Source organism: Vulpes vulpes, chromosome 3 (assembly GCF_048418805.1).
Source record: "Vulpes vulpes isolate BD-2025 chromosome 3, VulVul3, whole genome shotgun sequence".
NCBI lineage: Eukaryota > Metazoa > Chordata > Mammalia > Carnivora > Canidae > Vulpes > Vulpes vulpes.
The window spans coordinates 150540135-150563671 of NC_132782.1; the positions used below are offsets into that span (position 1 = coordinate 150540135).

At 34.6% G+C, this 23537-nt stretch overlaps 1 protein-coding gene across 18 annotated transcripts in view; it reads right to left on the bottom strand.

Moving 5' to 3' along the window:
• The window catches only part of LRRC7 (leucine rich repeat containing 7), a 491902-nt gene that overhangs the window by 82968 nt on the left and 385397 nt on the right, over nt 1–23537 (bottom strand). For 14 of the 18 annotated variants that reach the window (XR_012000829.1, XR_012000828.1, XR_012000827.1 and 11 more), the window contains 7 exons: nt 20029–20158; nt 18898–19013; nt 14403–14472; nt 12326–12425; nt 9776–9900; nt 7527–7775; nt 2492–2692 (listed from right to left, as the gene is read on the bottom strand). Coding sequence is in view for 15 of the 18 variants with exons in the window: in XM_072754886.1 (XP_072610987.1) it covers nt 2492–2692; nt 7527–7775; nt 9776–9900; nt 12326–12425; nt 14403–14472; nt 18898–19013; nt 20029–20158 (991 nt within the window). In the remaining 3 variants the exon portion in view is untranslated. The remainder of the gene's footprint in view (nt 1–2491; nt 2693–7526; nt 7776–9775; nt 9901–12325; nt 12426–14402; nt 14473–18897; nt 19014–20028; nt 20159–23537) is intronic. The other 4 variants (XM_072754890.1, XM_072754888.1, XM_072754894.1 and 1 more) reach the window with 2 other exon arrangements.

Consider the following 23537-nt stretch of genomic DNA (forward strand, 5'->3'; position numbering starts at 1 on the left):
TAACTCCCACTGTTTCCCAAGTGATCTTATCCTCAGTTTCTTTAGTTCTGTCCTAACTTTTCCTAAAGTTTTCTAGTTTCCTCATGATTGATCTAGCTTGCTAAATCTTCATTCTAAATCCATTCACTGAGTGTAATGAGCAACACTGGTATAAGAATAAACTTTATAAAGACAAATGAACATGTTAAGAAGCCTATGAATTTTAAACTCCTATGATTAAAGTTGTTATTTCCAGTTAACCAGACAGTGAGAGCATTGGGGGTGGTAAAATACTAAGTTTTCACTTTCTTTTACGTATAAAAATGTCTTGTATATGCCCATGGGGAGGTAGTGATATCAACTTACGCGTAACAGTTATCTATATGTCTTTTCTGCCTAAATCTTAGGCTAATTTGAATTCAAAAAGTTATTTTCAGTTTTCTCATTTATTGCTACTTGTCAAGTTTAAAACATTAATGCCACACATTTAGAAATAGTTTGTTAAATCAAAGAAAGAGTATACTTGAGCACAAAAATAGAGTAAGTGCAATGTATGCCAACTGATAATTAGTGATAGAAACTCTTAAACAATTTTAACGCCCCACGTAGTGAGTGACAGGCTCAAGCCTTTGGGTGTTACCGAGAAACAGCTACTTCTTTCACTCCTGGCTTAAATTCTATTTTTTGGTTTGGTTTTGGTTAGGTTTGTATGAGAATATTTGCCTGTAAAAAACCTGGGTATATGTCTGATACTTGTTAATTACTTTAAAAATATTTCTAGTCAACCCTTTCATTTCCTACAAGTGAATTTTGAGACTCAGCGAGGTCCCTGCTTAAAGGATTAATTAGACCAAGATCCAGCATAGAGGCAGGATTCTCAGGTTCATGTCCAATAATCTTCCCTTATATTGCCTCCTAGTGAGCTCAACTGTGAGGACAGTGTAGACTTACAATCCAGTTCCAGATAGGCAGAGGGATAGGAAAGAGTGTGGGGTTGGTGGAAATTCTGGAGATGAAGAGGGAAATCTGTGTTTTCATGGATTTTGAAGACCATTTCAAAGACTTAGCATAAGAAACCTAATGATAAAGTTTTAAGGTGACGGAAGAGAGTAAAAGTCTTTCCACGTCTTTGTAGAAATTTATAAGTAGAAGCAGACACAAGTTTGAGAAATTGTACCATGAAAAGGCATAAAATATGTTAAGGCTTGTCAAAAATGTTTCAATTATAGAGTGACATATTTCTATTCCATTCCTGCTTTATCATTTATTAATCAGATTATCTTGGGCAAGTCAGTGTACCTCTCTGTACTTTATTCAATTCATCAGTAAAATGAAGGGGATAGATGATAGGAATTAATGCTATTTTCTGTCTAGTACTAACATTCTAGGAATTGAAATATAACTTATTTGTTGAAATAATACTTGAAAAAGGAAATATTTTTATGACACCTGATACCGAAGTACAGGAATTTGATTTTAGTCAACAAAACAAAGAGTTGTACAAGCATAGAAGTATAAATACAGGGGCGCCTGGGTGACTCAGATGGTTAAGCGTCTACCTTCATCGGGCTCCCTGCTCAGCGAGGAATCGCTTGTTCTTTTCCTTCTGCCCCTCTGAATTATTTGGGGACCATGTGCACATTTTATATTTCTTTTCTCTCACAGTGGTTAGCACAGTGCTAAATAGATAGTTGGTGTTTAATCAATGCAACAAATCGATGCTGTGAAATGCAGATTTGTAAAAGAGTTTCACGAACCCAGATTTTTGAGAAGTAGGTATAGAAACTTCTAGATGTGCTCATACCAGTTATGTTTCTAATGAAGATTAAAGAGTGATAACCAAATTAGCTGAAGAGTGGATGAGAGAGTAGAGGCGGCATAAATGTAGTTGAATTCTTTTCAGACCACACAAACTGATAAATATCTAGTTTATTCTAAAATATAGGAATTAAGTTTTACATGTCTAGATCCAGAAAAGCTAAATTTCAAACTTATCTCCTCTTTGTCATTGTTTATGGTAGTGTTTCCTATAAAGGTTTTAACCCAAAGACAAAAATAAGCAAAAAACAAAACAAACAAAACAAAACAAAACAAAAAAAAAAAACCTCTCTCAATACGGATTTTATTGAAATTTGCAGAGAAAGGAAAAAAAAAATCTTTGTTTAGTCTTTTCTAATGACTCATACAATAAAAGTTTGGGGTAGCCAAAAGAGTAGAGGGAAAATGATATCACGCACTTACTGGCAGGGCCTAGCTGAGTGAGCAAGTTTTTCCTTCTGTGTGTATTGGAACTTTTGGAGCTGTATTAATAATTTTAGGCCATGAGGGTGTCATTTACCTGTAATTTATTAAATGCAACCCTCATAGTTTGAAAAAGTAGAGAGACTCATTTATATTTTAAGGGAAAACTGCACTTATCAGAGAAGATCTAATCATTAAAAAAAAAAACATATAATTTAGTAATTCCAAAAAATCCAAACCACACTGGCAATTACCAATAACCTTGAAATACCTCCACTGTAATCTCCTTTGGGGCTACAGGCCACTTGTGTTCATATTTTTCTTTCACAGTTTGCTCCGTGTTAGCAGTTGGATTTGAATTCTCAACACGCACTCCATGGGTTGGCTTACCCACCAGATTTTGAACAGATTTTACCATATTCTTTAAATCCTCTGGGTAAGGAGTTGGATATCGTTTTAGGTTTATTTCAACCTAGAAGTTTATAAAAAAAAATTTAACATAAAAATACCTTCGGCAAACACGTTCACAAAACTACTCCATTTTATGTGCAGTAGTAAAACCAAATGCAATATAGTGAGTGTTGAGCTGCTGAGAAACTGTACTGTAGAGTAAGAACATAGTGTTCTTTCCACATTCTGCCCTCGTGGGGCTTCCTCCCGCCCTGCCCACCTTCCAGATTAAAAACGATTTTGGGATTATATTCTATCTTCAGACCTACCCTGCAGATCGTTGAAGTAGCAGTAGGTCCAACATATGAGTGACTGGCAATCCGGAGATTTTAAGCATTACTATCAGCTGCTTTTATACTTTAGAGGCTATTCCCTCCCTATCTTAATTATTTATGATTATTTTCATGTTAATAACACCTTTGGAATATCAGTGTAGATGATAAGAGGAGACCCCAAGAGATTTACAAGTAGAGCTTATTATGTATTAAAAAAATGGGGAATTGGCAGTATCTGCTACCAAACATGCATCAGCTCTGTGTTAATCAGCATGTTATATCCAAAGGTCAGGTAGCTAATTCCTAATAATACCTAAAAAAAATATATGCTTCAGGGTGGCTTTTATATTTAGTTTTTACCCAAATAAAGTAATATGCTTTGTAGGTAATGTCTTAGAGTAAAAAGGAACTTTAAAAATTGAGGAGATTTTTCTAAGATAGTCTAGATGAACATGTAAACTTTGGCTTCTATTTACCCAGATATTTATTTTCATTCTTGAATTCATTTTTTTGCTTTATCGATCTGACTTTAGGGAACATATGTATTAACGATTATTCTTCACATTTAATTTAGAGAGAGAAAATATGAGACGCTTCCAGATAGATTATCCCATTATCAGAGTATGTAAGATATGCTTAAATTGGAATAAATACAAATTATCCATGTGATTTAAAGGGAGTGAGAAGAAAAACAAGGAACCGATTTATTTGGCCTGGCTTATTCTAACCATCATGACTTTTTGCATCTGAGTAGAACCAACTTTACAAAATGGAATGGTTTATATGATTGTAGTGAGTATATGTGTGTGGAAAGTGTGTGTGGGGGTAGGTTGGGAGGAGGGGAGGCGAAAACAAAGCTGGAGAAGGAAGGAGTGGGAATGAAAGAGGAAAGGAGAAAGTGTGGGGGCACACACATAGCCACCCACCCACACCCATGTAATCCATGGGATGTTAGAAACTATGATGGTGGTACAGAGCTGAGGATTGTAAATATGAATTCAAACACTTTTGCTCATCTGCAGTTTTAGCAAATCCACCAACTTTGTTATATTTATCTTCCTCGTGGATCATTTTCCATATCAAATACTGGGATTGGACTCACTAGATGACTTCTAAAATTCCTCGTAGTATTAAAAATATAAAATTATTTTTCCAGTAAATTTTTGGAAAGCTGATGCAAAACCAGATAATTTTGCTAGTATAAATATTGTTTTAGTCTTTTACACTCAAACAAATAAGAATGAAATTAATAATATATAGACATAAAGCTACAAAAATATAACCCAGGAAAAAGTTAGACTTCTCAGAAAAAAAGTGTTAAGTTGTTAGAATGTAATATAAAGATATCTCAGGGTACTTAATTTATAATGCATTCTTAAATAAACATAAAAAGAATGATATCCATGCTAGACAAAGTCCATTGGGATGCATGCATTCTTGGATCTGCTGTTAAGTTGGTATTAAAAATGTTCATCGCAAATTAAATCTAAGTTTTAAGTTATATTGTTGAACTCATTTAACAGTATTTGACAGCAAAGGGCTAGAAGTCAAAAAACTACATTTAAAAATATATATTGTAGAGTGGTATGGAGATTATGCCAATTATGAACATCTTTAAATTTTTAATAACCAGTGGTATATGAATGAAAAATAATTCTCATGTAGGGCATTAAATTAAAATTCTATGTACCTTAAAAAATCCTCAATGTTAAGATTACACTTCTAAATGGAATCAAAAGCAAAAAAAAAAAAAAAAAAAAAAAAAAAAGATGTGTTCAATTGAATTAAATTCCACATTGAATAATGTAATCTATTTTTTGTAGATGCTATGTCTCATCTGACAATTAGAGGACTATTTACTAAACTAGATGACTATTTACTAATGGCCACAGTGCCAATATTTTCTGGTTATTTTATAAGCAAGTTAATGTGATAGTTTGGTCACATCACCAGAATATGATTGGGTACCTTATCTCTGAAAAATATTTAAATTTAGAAACAGAAGCAGATTTATCAAGTTAATGAAGCTTAAGCTTTAGGGCCTGCCACCTGCACTGGCTCTTTCCAAAGCCTTGTGAGAGGCCATACTTATTTATTTACATGGTTATTTCATATCCTTTTCCTTAAAGAGCCTCCTATCCAAGCTGCGGGAGTTTCAGGTCTTAGAAAACTTGGATTTGTTCCACTTAGACAGTAAGCTCCTTGCTTCCCATTTACTAGTCTACCAACAGAACTTGCTGGACCTGGGGTCGGAAGACCTAAATTTAAGCCACAGATTTACTCCCAACAAGCCATCAGCCACTAATCTTTCTGTCCAGTTTCTGCTCACGTAAAATGGGAACGATAGTATCTTTAGTTAATCTAGAACTAAAATGAGATAACTGTGAAAGTTTCTGAAAATGCATAAATTCTATGCAGAGATTAGATATTATTTTCTAAAATCAGATTCTACGTAGGTATTTTTTAAAATCTGAAGCTTTTGGCAGTTTAGATTCTACTATATATGTATATATAAATACCAATCCACTTGCAACTGTTTGGACTTTTTTTCAGATTGTATACAACAACAGCTATCATTTATTCAGTATCTACCATGTGCCAGGCACATGCAAAATGTTTCATAGGGATATTTAATTTATTAATAGCTATTTATATAATAAACAATTTTTATTTACTATATAGATTTAAATATAAACAATAAATAATTATAATTAACGTTAAATATTTATAATTAATTATAATTAAACGTAGTTTAGATTTTATAACCCATCGTAGGATCTGTTCCTATTCACCTTAGAATAGGGCTCAGATAGTGTAAGTTCCTTGCCCAAAGCCATACAGCTATAGGTAGCAATGTCCAAATTCAAACTCAGGTCTTTGACTCCAAAGATTATGCTACAGGAGTGTTACTTGGCTCAGGGCTATTCTCTGTTATAAGTAAAGCACATATTTGTAAAAACTTGTGGAAGAAATAGTGTGTGCAAATCTAAAATGTAAATTTTATTGAGTTAAATAACAAGATAATTTCAATTTTTTAAAACATAAAGCTAATTTTATAATTTCTTTTAAAATGAAAATATAATAGTTTATAACTATTATGTTTATAAGCTCTGTAAAAGCATATTTTATACCCTTTTACAGATTGTTTTGCCTACACCTCCTACTTTTTAACTCATGTGCAGTGCTTCAGAAATGAGTAAACATGATCATAAACACAATGTGATCAATAGTTCCATAATGCCCAAATAAAAAGCTTCTTTATATTTCTAAATACATAGGCTAGAAATACTTCCTCATTCTAATATGAGATGGAGAAATATGTAAATTAATTTATGATATAAATAGGTGGGAAAAAATCGTCAATTGTTTTCACCAAAATGTTGTGTATATCACTCACCATAAAGTATTTGTTCATTTTACATATACATTTTATTAAAATGCAAGATTTTCACTGTAATGTTACTTCATTTTAATTTTAGAAAAATAGAAATGTTTCACAACATTCTATATATCTCAGATCTAAAAAAAAGTGCAGTAAATGCAAATAGCAGCTGCAAGATGTTGGAGACTCTCAAAAGTTTAGCAATGGAAGAAAGAATTCATATTAATAGCTAGGGCATTTAGGGATGGTATCTTGAATTCTCAAAGAACTGTGGTTTTCTTATATAATGATAAAATTCTAATTTGGTTTGACTGTAAATTCCAGTAAGAGAAGTAATAGTTAATGATTTGATTACTGATCATTAAATATCTTATTTTGGGAATTAATCAGAACCTTTTACACAGAAAGGAAACTTACAGGAGTTTGTTAGGATTCTCAGCTGGCCTTATATTGCAGAAAGAATATAAGACACGGAATAAGAATCTAGTTCATTACATATGGATGGTAAGGCTTACTGAAACTGTAGTGTTCTTTCACAACCCATTAAGATATATATATATTTTTTTCACTGAACTTTTAAATACCCAACCCACTAAGATAAGGAAGCCCTATTTGCCACAACTCCCAAACCAATCTTCTCTTACAGGAATTCTCATCATCTGTGCCTTCAAATTAGAGGGAAATTGATGCTTTTCAACAGATGCCCATCTTTGTGTTCAAAGTCCACTCTCAACAAATATCAATTCAAATCTCATGCTATTTTAAGAATCAGGTTTTTGTTATTTAATCTCCCTCTGAATTGATATACAAAGATGTGTGTACGTGTGGGGGCAATTTGGATTTTATCAATAGTGTCATCAACATTCTGCCCGACTATTGGTATTCCCACACTTTAAAGAAAAAAATCTTTAAAAATAAAAGCATAAATAAAAATGAAGCACCCAACTCAAAAATCATGCCATATATCCCACCATTAGGCACCTTATTATTGATGTTCCCTCCCCTCTGACTTGGTTCTCTCCACCCCATTGCCAATGTCAAAGAATAAAACCTTAAATTGAGATCAAACACTGGCAATTGGATGGTTTCTATAGGATCAACGTTTCTTACCCCAAATCATGCAGAACATACCCCATAAACCACTGTTCCAAGGTTGCCTCTACATGGGGGATTCTCCTACCCCAAACACCTAGGCCTACCTGTCTGCCACTTAGAGAGGGAAGAGTGGTGGATTGTGCTGCAACTGGCAATGGAGTACACATGCTCCTTTCCTGCTGGAGGCCACTTATACAACCCCATGCCAGCTGTGGGTCATTCTGGGGGACGGGCATATCTTGGATCTGCTGATCACACCTGGCCCATGGTGTGCAGCAATCGCCAGACAGTCTGGCAGGTTGGAGAGTAATCCCACGCTGGCCCCTTTCCCAGGGGGCTTGGCAGGAGTGATCCTGTGGGAGAAGGAATCTCCATTTTCTGGGAGAAAGAGGAGCACTGTAGCAATACTTTCACTTTATCATTTTTCTACTCTTGATTTTTTTTTTCACTCTGGGTAATGCATTTAAAACAACCATCAGAAAATTAGTTTGAACTCTCTAATAAAACAGTACCAATTTCAATATGAAGCTAATGGGTCACAATTTCTTCACACAAGGCAGCATTCGTACTACACTACACACTCTGTAAGTAGGGCATTATACTCTAGTCCATTTGGAAGTTGATGGCATAGGTCAGCGGTTCCTTTCTAAATTTTATGTAAATGAAAGGTAAAGTGGTGCTAAATTTAATGTATATGTAATGAACCAGCAAAGTGTGATTAATTTAGTGTAAGATTGCTGTATATTCCATTCATCATACTTCCATGATGATTTATTTAGAAGTTTGTTTGTGTTCTAATTTGTCCAATAGCCAGTGGCATTGGAGATATTCAAATTAGTCAAAACCAAGTGTTTGAGATTTTTGAAACACATTGTTTCACCAAAATATAAGTAAATCAAATATAAATAAGCATAAAGAAAATGTAATCTAAAGTATAATGGACCTACTCTGCTTATAAACAAACCCGACCACGTAACACACAAACAGGGCTTCTAAATAATAATTTCCATTTACCATATTTTATGTTTTCATTGACACATATACCAGAGTATATTAAGTGTACTATTTTCTTATTGAATCCTTAGAGTATGGATTTTTAAGAATAAGTATGTAGTTTTTGACATTCAGTGAAGTAAAAGAATGAATCAGAGGTCCAGTATAGAATGCATCATCCATTGGTTCTAGATTTAACATATGAAATCTTAAAAGAAGAACTGAAATGTTGTAAGGGTCTTCATTTTTAGTTTGGCATTGCTTTTCCTAAGAATTCACAAGTTAAAAAAAAAATGTTTCTTTGGTTATTAGGTAGCACTAACCAAGCATCCAGAAACATTTTTTTAAACCCAAATCTTTAACAAAACCATCATTTTGATTTGGGAATTCATTTTGGATTTTCCACAATGATGTGGAGGTAGGCCTTGTCAATTACCTTACTGTCTAAATCTAGTAAGGTTCCAGGGTGTGTTGATTTAAGAAAAAAGTTTAGAAAATGTGGGAATGAGGGGACAGAAAAGAACACATTACACAATCTAGATCTATTAATAGGATGCACATACAATCACTTAGGCAATTAGTCACTCAGAGCGAGAACTGTTAGTATCCATGACGGTAGAAGTACACAAATAATACTAGACAAAATTAGTTGGAGATTCAAGATGTTGACAGGATGATAATAGGAAGATCTGATGTTGATAAAATCTGTTCTGACATTTCACATCTAAATAATGAAAAAATATAGATTTTTAAAACTCACCTTGTTACTTGACTTAGATTAGTTCCAATAAAGGATTTAAAAAAATATATATTCGAGGTGAAAAAATTGAGGATCACCTGCTATTAGGCACTTGCCTCCTTTAAAACTTGTTTTCTCACTTAAGAAAACTCATAAATTCTTCTTGGATACCCTAGAGACAAAATCTTTCAGAGATTTTAAAGCCAATATAATATATTAATCCACTGGCTCTCCTATGAGTGTACACTTTGGTCTCATAGGGTCTGTCTGGCGCCTTGCTTAGTGATTAAAAGAAAACCGCGTCAGCGTTTCAAGAATATAATCATAAGATGCTTAGATTTGTTTGTCTTGGCTCTCTCTCACCTTGAATCTCCTTCACGTTGTTACTCTGTAAGATGGGGTGGTGGATCAAATTTGCTCAGTCAGAATTGGGACCTGAGTCTCATTCTGAAGCACACAATGCTTCTCAAATTATCATCCTGCTACAATGAAAGGTACCACCAGGAGATGGGAAGAGGTGTTTGACCTTCAAGCACAGGTCACTCAATTTGTCCCAAAGTCTATTTTAATAATAACAATGGACAAACAAAAGTAATGAAGAAACAAAATGAAAAGTTTCACCTTAACTTTCCCAGCATTTTCGTCATCTTCCTTTTTTTCTTCAAATTCAAAGGCAACAGTCATGCGTTGTTGTCTCTGCTCTTCCCACAGTGTAGGGTTAAAGCTGTCACTGTCTGACTGGAAATCTACAGTTAGATTCCAAAGTATTATTGCTTTTTTTTTTTTACATGAAGTGTTATTAATAGAGCTTAGTACACTATGCAAAAAATGGCAATAGGTACTACAAACAAGCACAAAAACAAAAAAAAAGGGGGGGGGGAAATAAAGAGAAAGAAAGAAGGAAATAAAGAAAAAGAAGAAAAGAAAGAGAGGGAATAAAATTCCCTTGATATTTGTTACATGGTTTTTTACACCTTAAGTCAAATTCAGCTTTCCTAAGTACATATTAATTATATATTGGGATTACAAAGTTTCCTAGTGCGGAGAATGGGCTCTCCAAAGGATGATAATGATATAATAATAATAATAATAATAATAATAATAAAGAGAGCTGACCTATACATTTTAAAATATGATCTTTTTAAATCTTCACACTAGGACACCAGTGGTAGTACTAATACATCTTCAGTTTGTTAGCGAGAAAAATACAGCTGAGTTTTAAGAGATTTGCTCCAAGTTCTCTGGGCCAATGCAGAATTCTATCCCATGTCTGTGTGATTACAGAGCCCATATGCATATTTGTAGCCACTAGACTCTATCAGGATTTTATAAAAGATACTACATAACTGTTTTTTTCAGTAAAACGTATAAGATTGCAAGCTTTTCTTTTTGGTGTATGTGGTTGGGGAGTAATGGAGGTGGGCTTGTTTTTAGGTGAACATATCGAAATCTAGTCTTTAATATTACTGTCTTAAAACTAGTCTAAATATGTCTCAAATTAACAGGGAAAATAAGTGGCTTATAAATCTTTAATTTATATTGAAGTGTACACTAATAGTAATATCTTCCTTGCCAATATTAAATGTGAAGATCACATGAAAATGCAAGACAAGTACTTAGTTTGGGCTAAATTCTTTCCCAAAAGATGACCTTTATCATATACCTCCTTGTTTGTTCCAAAGGATTCTGAAAATTCATTTATTACACTTCTGCCTGAAAAGCCAAGGGTGACTTGCTTAAAGTTCAAGAGAATTTTTCTATTACCAACTCTCCTTTCCTCAAAGGAAAACAGAACAAAACAAACCCAGGCTAATTCCTTAATATCACACCTTGCTTAACTAGATTGACTACATTCACTCCCTGCAATAAATGAGGGATTTAATATGCAAGGCCATATTTCAGAAGTGATCAGCAAATCTGAGACTCTTTTCACTTTTCCATGAATTTTTTGGAACAAAATATTTTGACAATCTAAGGATACTAATATGAAAACATAAGTTGCACGAATAAAAACAATTCTTACTCTGTTTTTCTTATAGCATATGTAAACATGGTGACTTTTCTTGCATAAAATCCAAACATCAATTTTACTTAAGTCTGAAAAAAATGGAAACAATTTTTCCTTTTCCTACTTTTGTAAGTCAAAATTTGAATAAAAATATTCTAAAATATCCCCAAATAATTCACTTATGTTTATAAGTCAAAGACTAAGGACATTTATTATAGTTATCCCTGAATCTATAAACAAATAGTTTCTTTTAAAAGTTGTTCTCATGCAAGTGGATTGGGTGGATTTAATCCATGGGTGGATTAAAGTGGGTTTACTCTTCTAAGAATTGTCAATACTGTAAGACTGTAGAAAATACGTGTGGCAGCCTGTCCTGGGTCGGGCTAAGGAGCTTAGGCAGAGTTCCAAATGGTAAAGGACAAACCTCCTGTAAAAATTTTATGAAATTTGTCATCATAAAGGATAGAAGCTTTAATTTTAAAAAAGGTTTAGGTTTTCAACAAGCATTCCTATCATCGCTACGGACATCATTTAGAGAAACTTAACTTGAAAGGGAAAGAATGATCATTATTTTCAAGTCATCTCTTTATGGTTGACTTAACATGAAATAATGTGGGGCCCGGGATCACTGGACTAAATGTTTAAACTGTGTTCATGAAACTGGTGAACACAGAAAATCAAACAGTTCGTTGAAACTTCCTTAAGATCAGACCCTTCTTAGCTCGTGTCACTTAGCTGGATCCTATGTTTTGCAATCCACCAAGAGAAGTTGTTCCTAAAAATCAACATTTTCATATATGAAGAGGGAGAGTTATGTTTTTGGAATTTTATTTAAAATACTATAGTTTACATTGATTTTGTATCCTGAAACTTTACTGAATTCATTTATCAGTTCTAGCAGGTTTTTTTTTTTTTTTTTTTTTTTTTTTTTTTTTTTTTTTTTTGGTGGAGTCTTGCAAGTTTGTCATCTGCAAATAGTCAAAGTTTGACTTGATGATGAGATTCATGCTTAGGGTGAACCCCAGGATGATTCATATGTGTCATGTAATTATCTTTATAGGCATACCCAATGGGCCAGGATTCCTGGCTGGAGATCAGAATAAAATTAATCCCTTTTATCCATAATCATATAAGCATAGGAGAAATTTTTACTGACAATTTACCTTCATCACCACGAGGTTGCTGGGGAAACATATAGTTAGTCAATACTCTTTGCTTTGTTTCTGGATGGGCTTCAGTTTGTAAAGGGATAAGGGCTTTGGACTAGAAGCAAAGAACATATGAGTTAGATTAATAAGATAGCAAATATGAAGGATGTTACATTTATTTAAGATAATGGTCAATAGTCTCGCCTCATTGAGCTGAATGAACAATTAAAAAAAAGGAAAGGAAAAAAAGTAATGAAATAAAAATAAGAAAGCTAAGAACTAAGGCTATTGCTGAGGAATATTCTCAAATCCTAAGGTCTTCAAGCTGAGAATCTCTTTTTCTCTAGTATATTCTTTTACAAAACCAATTCGTCTTCACTGGCAATGTTAGTTTTAATCTTAAAGAGACCAAGATGTCTTAAATCATTTCAACTAAGTAAGCTTGTGGTGTGCTTCTATATGCTCATTCATTTTCACAAATTGCTGCCCTTTAAAAAGACAGATGGAAATTGCTATCAAATTCACGCTATTACAAGATCATCTATGAGTTTAATTAGGTTGAAACATAAGCATTTTTTAAGAGATATTCTTGTAACCAAAGACAGAGTCTACCTAAAAATTAACAGCTGTACTTTTTGTATCTGCTAGGTCAACAATACATTTCTTATGGGTGGTAACATTTCATTCTTTATTATTAATTTGATTTTAGAAATCCTATTTCTTAAGGGTGTCTTAGAACTCTGATATTATATACTATACATATAAGTATGCTATATATATATATAAGTATACTAGAAATGATGATCTCTAATGTTTAAAAAAATCCTATTTGATGACATTTATTAATAGGAGTGAAGCACAAAGGGGATTTGGGATACCAACCTGTTTCATGAAACTGAGTCAGAAACACATTAAATCACTGTTCTAAATAAAAGTTAAATGATGCAGTTACTGTTCAGTTCATTCTCTCACAAGAATAATAAATCATGATATTAGGGGATGTTTTTTTCCCAATGCAAGACTGCAGGATCGACTGCTCATTAGCATAGCTCACACTGAATCCAGAAATGATTTATTTATAATGATATATTAATGCCTTGAAAAATCTATAGTTCATTGATAAGGTTTGAATTTGAGTGATAATCTAATTTTTTTACTCAGCAGATGGGAGCAAGTGTTCTAACGAATGTCGGAACACAAAAATTCTAGCACTTATATTTTACATTTTGTAGAGATTTATTTTATTTATTCACAAAAGTAGTCCAATACCTAGAATTCTGAACAATTCCAGTAATGCTGCTTTTATGCTCAGGAAATCATGATAAGAAGCTAAATTCAAGATGACTTGTTTTCATTTGGCTATTCGTATTTGGGGATAGATATTTCAAAATTTTAGGATTACAAGAAAAAAGTAAAAAAGACTAATAAACTATGTCAAAATAGTTTGTAACCATTTTTTTTCCCTTGTGGCAAATCAGATGTCTTCAACTGTTTCTTGTTATTTTCCAGTTATTCAAGTTCTTCGTTAACACTCGATTACTGGTTCAATTACAATCTACTTTTGTGAGTATAAAAAATAATATCAAACCAATTTCACAGAAAGTACTGGTAACAGTTGCAAAACGCATCTGAAAACTTCTTGTATAAAATTTTAGAATTAAGTTGATTATAATTAAAAGTATGAGAAAAAGAGGAACATGTAGGATAATAATTCTGTGGGGACTGTGGGAATGATTTCTTGTTCTTTAACTTCAGAGATATAATTAAAGAACTCTCCCTAAGGACATATATATGTACTACTTGGAAGTAAAAAGGTGTGAAAACGATCATTTTGTGTGTGAGATCTCTGAGAATGAAACAGATGCTAAATCAAAGTATTTAAAGAGGGTGGGGATTATCCTACTGTATTGTCTGTAGCAATGAAATACGTGCTCGAATTGCTACCTTTACCAAAATCTCTCTTCTGGAAGATAAAGAATCTATATTTTGTAGTAATTGTCAAGGGTATCTTTTGGGAATAAGTTAGTAATTCAAAGTTTCAATTACAGTTCATCTTAATACACAAAATAAACCCGGTAATAAAAGTTTTTACCTGATTGTCAGAAAGCCATAAAGCTGCAAGCTCTTTAAGTTTGGTAAATGAGAATGGTAAATTCTTCAATCTGCAAAAACAAGAAAATTCTATTAGCATGGGTGGAGACGGATATAGTTCCTTTTCATTAAGAATTATTTAAAATACTGTAACATTCATTTCATTCTTTTCTCCAATCCTTTCTCTTAAGCAGTATGAATAATCTTTAAAAAGTAAAAAAAGCTCCTCTTTACAACCCTTCAAATGCTTCCCATCACATCTAGGATAAAATCCAAAGTTGTTGACGTGATTTGTCAAGCCTTATAAGATCTGGCCCTCATGCCTCTCTAGAAACTTCTGCAAGTCTTTTCCTAACTCAGCCCCACCAGGGCCACCTGACAGCCCTTCTATCTACCCACTGTGTGGATTAGCCAAACTATTCACTCTGGAATATTCTTTCTTCCCGACTTCACTTCACTAAATCCCACATGTCTTTTGGCTCTCATCTTAAATGCCATTTTCTCAAAGAGGCTTTTCCTGACTCTTCATTTAAATTACTCTCCCCGATAGTCACAAAGCACCTTATATTTTCTTTGATGGAACATACCATAGTTTGTAGTTATATATTTATTTTTATGATTACTTTTCTACTGGCTGATTGCCCCAAAGAACTGTAGGCTCCATGATGGGATGGGGTCATGTTTGTTGTACTCCTAAAGGTATTCACAGCTCCCAATGTTATATTGACTCCCAAATGTGTCCTTGTGTTCTCTCGCCCTTTGCATGTCATGTAGTATGTGTTCCAAGAGGGAATCTTTAAAAATGCACTTTGAGGTATGTGAGGTTTGGCATCTGCTTTGGTATTCAGTCGAAATTATCTATTTATTGTTGGCTTCAGCCTTTGGAGGGCCAAGTTGTCAAATGCCTATTTCAACATACTATCTGATATCCCTGAAATTGTGCATGATGAATGAATTGTGATTATATAGGTTACCATCATAGCTACTCAGCAAAGTGGTGATATAATTAGGCATGCAGATGGATTTATTGTCAATTTCTGTGTATTCTTTTTTGAAAACAGACACACATTTTAGATAGAACCTGGAATAAAAATTCCCTTAAGTCTTTAATATGTTGGAATTCTTTCAGCCAATTGATGAGTACATGTTTTTTGATAATGGAAATGGGAAATATTATAATAATTAATGATTATGGAAGTTGTTTATTTTATATGTAAAAGCAGTTGAACATTTTCAAAGAACTTAGTAAATACGAAAAGATATTGACAGCCAATACAAATATCAACAGTGTGCATTAGCCAGGTACCTTTAGAAGCTATAATAACCTCTTTGAGTTCATATTTATAAAACATAAATAAAAATATAAAGAGTAACAGAATAATTTATATCATAATTCTCTTTTTATAGAATAATTGGTTATGTTAGTATTTATAACATAAACCAAATTACATAAAAACTGTCGGTAGTTTTTACTTATTTAATTTCAGTTAAGCCAGGAATTCTGAAGTAAGTATTGTGGGAAGAGTTTTTCACATCATATAGAGAATATCAATTTTGCCACATCAAAATTACATGAGGAGGAAATCTCCAGAATCATATATAATACTATATATAATAAGTCATCAATTCAGTTAAAAATGTAGAATATAAAGAGAGGAGCCTTTAGAGAAGGATGACTTACACGCCCTTCTCCTTGCTCCTTCTCTAACCTACATTGAAAGTAAGCCTCTATTTAATATCACACATGTGTAATAAGTTGACCCCAGGAGCAATCTTGCAGTTGACAGTGCAAAGGAATAATGGTTCCTCAATTAGAATACCAAACTTTAAAAAAAAAACTATTATAAATTTGAAATTGTGATAGTAAAAACATTCGGATAACATTTCATATTTAACCTTTCATCCAGGCAGTTCTTTCTCTGATAGCAATGTTCAATTTTGGCCTCAGCTTTGGTGGAATATTGATTTTAACTGCAGTTTAAGATTCATTGATTCATTCATTAATTAAAAAAAACATTAATTTGGCTCTATACTATGTTCCAGTCACTGGACTAGGAGAAAAATTAAGCTAATATAATTGGCCTGAGCAAATATTTTAAGTTCCTGATATTGTGAGATTCTCAGTGTCTTATATCTTTTGCCCTAGCATCTAGCTATATGTCTGTCCCATGGTAGTTACTGAAGTATCCTTGATTTCCTGAATAAATAACTTTATTAGTAACCCTTCTACTTTCTTACACCAGACACAAAAATAAACTCAAAATGGATCAAAGACTTAAATGTGAGGCCTGAAATCAAACTCCTAGAAGAAAACAAGCAGTAAGTAATTTCCTTGACATTGGCCATAGAAATATCTTTCTCAATATGTCTCCTCAGGCCAGGGAAACAAAAGCAAAATTAAACTACTGGGATTACACCAAAATAAAGAACTTCTGCACAGTGAGTGAAATCATCGACAAAACAAAAATGTAACCTACTGAATAGAAGAACATATTTGCAAATCATATATCTCATAAGGAGTTAATACCCAAGATATATAAAGAACTTCTATAACTTAATACGAAAAAATAAGCCAGTTAAAAATGAGCAGAGAATCTGAATAATCATTTTTTTTCCAAAGAGGACAATACAAATGGCCAACAGAAACATAAAAAGATGCTCAATATCACTTATCAGGGAAATGCAAGTCAAAACCACAATGAGAAATACCTTATAACTGTCAGATGAGATCTTGCTATTTGCTAGGTCCCACAAGGTTATAGAGGGTATAATATTAAGTGATTATTTCACTTAACAGACAAAGACAAATACCACATGATTTCACACATATGTGGAATTTAAGAAACAAAACAGGCAAAGGGGGGGAAAACAAACAAACAAAAAAGACCTTTAAATACAGAGAACAAACGTGGCTTCCAGACGAGAGGTAGGTGAGGGGATGGGTGCAATAGAGGAGATGAAGGGTACACTTATGGTGGTGAGCACCGAGTAATGTATGGAATTGCTGAATCCTTATATTGTATTTCTGACACTAATGTAACACTATATGTTAATTATACTTCCAGAAAATAGTCAAAAATAAATTCATTTGTAATACTTCTAATAATGGGCCATTTTAAATATTTGATAGCATATTTTCTCTATCATAATGAAGATTATTAATGAACATAAGTTGAGTTTACTAAGAATTTAAGAGCCTGCTCTAATGCATTATGAAAACCCCCCTCTAAGTTAACGGTAGTGGAGCTCAATTCCATAGGGGACTGTAATGGGATTTACGAGAGAATCCATCCTCCTATGATATCTCCATGACCATATTTCCTAATCTTATTCAAAAGAATATACTTAGAACATTTTGAAAAGTGTTTTGCTGTAAGTCAGGCACAACATTTAATGCATTTCCCTCATTTTCCTGTCTGGTAACCCAGTCGAGACAGAAGATGAGGTTGTTTTGTTGTACCAAGCTATGAAGCTTCCTCGTCATCTTGATTTTGAAAATGAAATCCCAAACTGTTTAATAAAATGTCTTATTCTCTTACATGGGAATCTTATTGAATTACTAAGTGAATAATTTTTGAAAATCACATTATTATTATGACTTGTCTTAAACAAACAAATGAGAACTAGTATACGTATCTTGACAGTTACTCATCTGAACATTCTTTATGGTTCCATAAAAGTCATCTTTGACAGTTTTGTTGCAGTCTCTTAGTTTCTTGTTCAATCATTTGTCTGACTGAAACTTATTAGAAATAGAGTTCATACATTCTATTCTATGATCACTTTGTCTACTTAGCAGTTATCTTTAGTTGGTATTTATTTTTATCCTTTTCTATTTGAGGACAATTGTGGTGGAAACATGGATGAATTCAGTTTCGCTTTTTCTTTTTGCCTATCCACCCTTATAATACCTTTGTCACAAGAAAGGGGACTTATCTTTTCTTTCTTTTTTGGTTGTCCTCACAATAATGTATGAACTTTACAACTTTTGAGTATTAACTAATTGGCAATATTCTTACCGGCATTCTGGTGGTGTTGACAATACACCCATTACCCAGTTAATTTACTAGAGACATAAATGTGTACATGAAAACATATGTGTATATATGTATACATATATATATGCATAGATACATACATACTCCTATACATGATCTTAATTAATACATTTTGTAGCTTTTTATTATAGTTTTTCCAGGAATTCATAATATTATGCCTTTTGCACATAGGAAGGTTGTGGCATATAAATTTGGGTGTATAATTTTTATATAATTTAAACATACAACATCATATATGATCTGAATTTAATCAAATAATAAAATTTAGAAATATCAATTTATAAGTAATTTAGCTTCTGCCATTTTCTCAATAAAACATGGATCTGCATTCTCTATACTTTATAAGACACAGAAAATGCCTCTAAAATCATTAACAAGAAATAATAATTTGCTTTCAGTAAATAACTAATAGGTGATTGTGAAATGTTGCAGAAATACCTGTTGTCACTCAAATTTAAGACTCTTAGTTTCTGCATCTGTCCAATCTCTTCAGGAAGAAATTCCAGTTTATTGGAACGTAGAGACATAACTGTTACATTCTTACAGCTTCCAATCTGTGGGTAACAAAAGAAAGTAAGTTAAGAAATACACTGTAAACTATTTTTAAATTGATTTTAAATATTAAAATAATTTATAGATTTCCTTATCACTTATAGGATTCTTTTAGTATGTCTATTGCTTTATTTGAAAAAATATCTCTTTAAAATATATGTATATTTTTTAGATATTAAAATTCCTTAGATATTAAGGCAATATATATCTCATGTTCTCTTGCATATTAGGAAGAGTTTTCTTAATAATTTTATTATTAGAATGCTCATTAGCTTCACTGTTTTCATAAAGAACAATTGTTTTTGTCCCTCCAAGTGAGTATTAATATATCTATGTTTCTAATAGATCATACATACACAAAAGGTAAAATATCATTGACATTTCCATGGCAAAGTTAGTTTTATTTTATGTTACAATGATATTTGTCATGTTTATTCATAGCTTTTGGCTCTAAAATAATGACATATTGATTATTGTTCCTTCACTATGGAAGTGTTTAGTAGAAAACATTAAATTGAAAATATACTTCACACTTTTTTCTTGACATTAATAAATAAAAATCCCACTTAGAAATAAAAACTAACAGAACCTCTTGGTGATTTCTAAAATAAAAATAATATTATTATGCCACATGATATTTAAAAAAAAGTCATTTACATTAAAAATCTTCCACTTCAGAAATGGAAATGTAATTATCCCAGGATGTTATTCATTATTATTCTTAAAAACAAAATATTTAAATTAAATTATTTAAAATTGCATTCCTTATCATTGATTAACTTATAATATTTTATTACTTTGCTTTGCAAGTAATATTTTAGCCAAATGGATTTTCTGGGTCAAATGTAAGAACTTATTATTTATTTAAAATGAATAATTAACACATTCATATGTAGATAATTCCTATACACATTGACAGCTCAACTCATGGATATATGTTGCCATTGCACCTGTTAAGACTTAATCCCAAAACATATTCATTAAAAATTAATTAACAGAAACAAGTTTATTCCTCACTTCTCTGGGTAATTCTGGAAGGAAATTCTCATCGACTGCTAATGTTCGAAGACTATGAAGGTAGCCAATAGTAGAAGGCAGAGACTCCAGTTCATTACAGCTACAGTCAAATTCTTCTAATAAAGATAAACTGAAAAGTTAAATACATTAGTTAGACATATCAAAAGGTAACATGGTTAAAATGCTTTTAAAAAGCCACATATCCAAGTTCACTGAACAAAAAATGTTATTCGTCTAGTGATGACAATAGTATCATATAAATTAATTTATCAGTTCACCCAAGTGGTTCAATACCATTTAATGAGTGGTTCAGTTTAGTGATATAAATATGGCTTATTTTTTTACCTTTCTAAATTCACCTGTCATTTAAGTGAGCCATGGAAAACGACAGAAAGTTTTGTTATTGTTTTTAAAGATTTTATTTGTTTATTCACGAGAGACACACAGAGAGAGAGAGAGAGAGAGAGAGGCAGAGACACAGACAGAGGGAGAAGCAGGCTCCTTGTGGGGAGCCCGATGTAGGACTCGATCCCAGGACCCCGGGGTCATGCCCTGAGTCGAAGGCAGACGCTCAACCACTGAGCCCCCTAGGTGTCCTGTTTGTTTGTTTTTTATACAACTAAAGTGTCATTTATAGCCTGATATTCGTGATCCGTGGAGTGGAGGCATCTAACTGCCATGGCGGAAGCATGTAGAGGACAGGTCCACAAAAGGGAGGATAAAGGGGCAAAACATTAACAACAAATCAGTACTTAAATTTTAGGTATTTTACTAAGCATTTTAAAGACAAAAATAATCTTTACCTTATAACAACTCTCTAAGATAGTTATTATTTTAAAACTCATTTCACAGATAAGGAAATTGAGGCCTACAGAGGCTAAATAACCTGCCGGAGGCCACACAGAGCAGGAAGGCTGGGGCCCAAAACGCTCACCGCATGCCTCCACGGTGCTTCCTTGCCTCTCAGCCAGTGCACCTGTAGCAGAGGCTACGCACAGGGCTCATTTCAGCCTGCACATGCATTGGCGTTGGTTTACATAGCACTTTATTTTTAAAGATTTATTTATTCGTTTGAGAGAAAGAGAGAGGGAGAGAGGTGAGGAAGGGCAGAGGGAGAGGATCTCAAGCAGACTCTGCTGAGCGTGGAGCCCGACAGGGGACTCAGTTCACCACCTGAGATTATGACCTGAGATGGAACCAGGAGTCAGACGCCTAATGGACCGAGCCGCCCAGGGAGTATTTCAAAAAGTGGTAAACTCTAGTAATGACCCAGGCTTTGGGTGCCTCTTGCAAGAGGAGAATCTGGCAGTGCCGGGCTGGTGTCCTTGCAGGATGAGCAAGGGACACAGCGCCCCGGCTGGCTGCCTGTTGGTCACCGGGCCCGCGGCTCTGCGCACAGCCAGTCTCAAGCCCGGACCACACGACAGGAACTGCCTAAGTGCCCGTCCCGTTAGCGCCAGGGAACAGGACATTCCAGTGTGTGGTTCGCCGCAGCTGGGCAAGGGAGACGGCCTGTCCCTGAGGAGGCGCTCTTTGTGGTTCAGTTGTCCTCGGTGCTGTTGCTCAGATGATCACTGTCACCGTCATTATCGTCATCACTGTACCCCGAGGGGGCCCCCACCTGTGAGGGTCCCACTGTTGTAAAGGGAGAGTGAATTAGGCTTAGTTGGAGCCAGAGTCGTAGAACCAGCTTCCTTCTTCACGTCGTGGAGCCGGCTGGCTCGAGTGCGATTCCCTGCCAGCATCCAGTCAATGAGTAAGCCTAGACACGACGCACGTGGGGGCGAGGCCGGGTGTGTGTGTGTGTGTGTGTGTGTGTGTGTGTGTGCCCAGCCCTGCCACTTACTAGATGTGTTGTCCCGGGCACCAAACCATGGAGCGACAGCTGTGCTCAGCCCCAAGGCTGATTCGGCCTACCTGCCAGCCAGGGGCATGGGCGGGGGAGAGTCACCGGGTAGCGCTGGGGAGCCGGGGCCCAGGGGAGCTTTAAGATGCTCATTAAAGGTTAAACATTTGCATTACAGAGAGCGTGGAATGAGGTCACAGGTTTGTGTACAGTTAAACAAATCAGGTCCCATTAACCACGGGTCAGGAAAGAATAATCTGGTAGGTTGAGTCTGACTGTGGTTCGTGGTCCTTGAGGGCTTCAGCGGGTTGGTGAAACACAACTTTCAGCTCAGAATAACTCGTGAGCAAATGCTGCTTAAGTGAACTTTTTTTCCTTCTTTTTAGACAAGGCGTGTAACACTATCTCTGAGCCTCGGTTTCTTCACATTTGCCAAGAGGATGCTAATAATTCCTGCCTCGTGCAGTTGCTCTGAGAATCTTATGAGATACTGTTAAGTAAAGAATTTAGCAAAGTATCCAGCATAGAATACATGCTCTGGAAATATTTTCTTTTTATTTCTCTCTTTTTTTTTTATCAGGGTATTAGTGAACCCTGATAAATCCACTTCTAAATCCTTTGAGGCCCCATACATCAGGGTGGTTATGTCGCTGGGTGCCAGGCGTGCATGGGTGTGTGTGTGCATGCACATGCGGGGGTCAGGGATCAATGCATGTGCAAAACCCCCAACAGTTTGCTTCCTAAAAAAAAAAAAGTCCGGCTCAGTGTCTTACATATATAATGTACTGAATAAATTTGGTAGAACTGAATAAGCCATCTGTCGATGGTTTAGGGTTATGTGCTCGGCGAGTGGTCGGTCATAAAAACACCAGAGAATATTAAAAATAGAAATTTCAGAGGTAGAAGTCAAAGACTTAAACAGTTCAAAATATAATGAAGGTTTCTCATTTTTCCTTTCTTTTATAAAACCATTTTTTAAATAAAAACATGTCTTAAGGTTAGTCGTGAGTCACAGTCAAGCAGCCCTTACTCTGCGTAGTTGTGATAAGAATAAATTTCAGTCATCGTGGTTTCACTAAATAACGTTATTCCCCCATCAACAAGGCTCGGACCTCAGTATATTAACTGTGAGTAGCCGCATGAAACGCCAACTCTTCTCTCTCCTCTCGGGCCCACAAGTCATAATGTAAATAGCAGATGCGCATCATGGTCAGTGACCGGCCACATCACTGCCGTAAAGTCTGCTGGCGATCGTCCCTAGACACCTGTCATTCGGTTCCCACCACAACTGGCACATCATGCCGTGTTTACGTCCCTGTCAATCGGTAGGGAGATGCTACGGGTACAGTACTGTGATACGTAGGGCACTATCACTGTTGGAGAATGCTCTTGGTCTCCGTAGCGCTCTTGGTGATTTAAGTGAAAACTTGCTTTTTCTCACCGAGAGCAACTTCATTACCCCTGCCAACGGACCAAGGAGTTATTTCGACTCTGAAAGCCTACCCTACACAGGCTCTGAATAGGCTGTCAATGCTACAACTGGAGATCATACAGCTTCTGAGCTGAGTTTTGGAGGAAATGTGACCTGAAGCACACAAAGGAAAATACGTAAGCGTCCTGGCAGGAAGTCACGGCAAGCAGCACGCGTGCATTACAGCAGAAA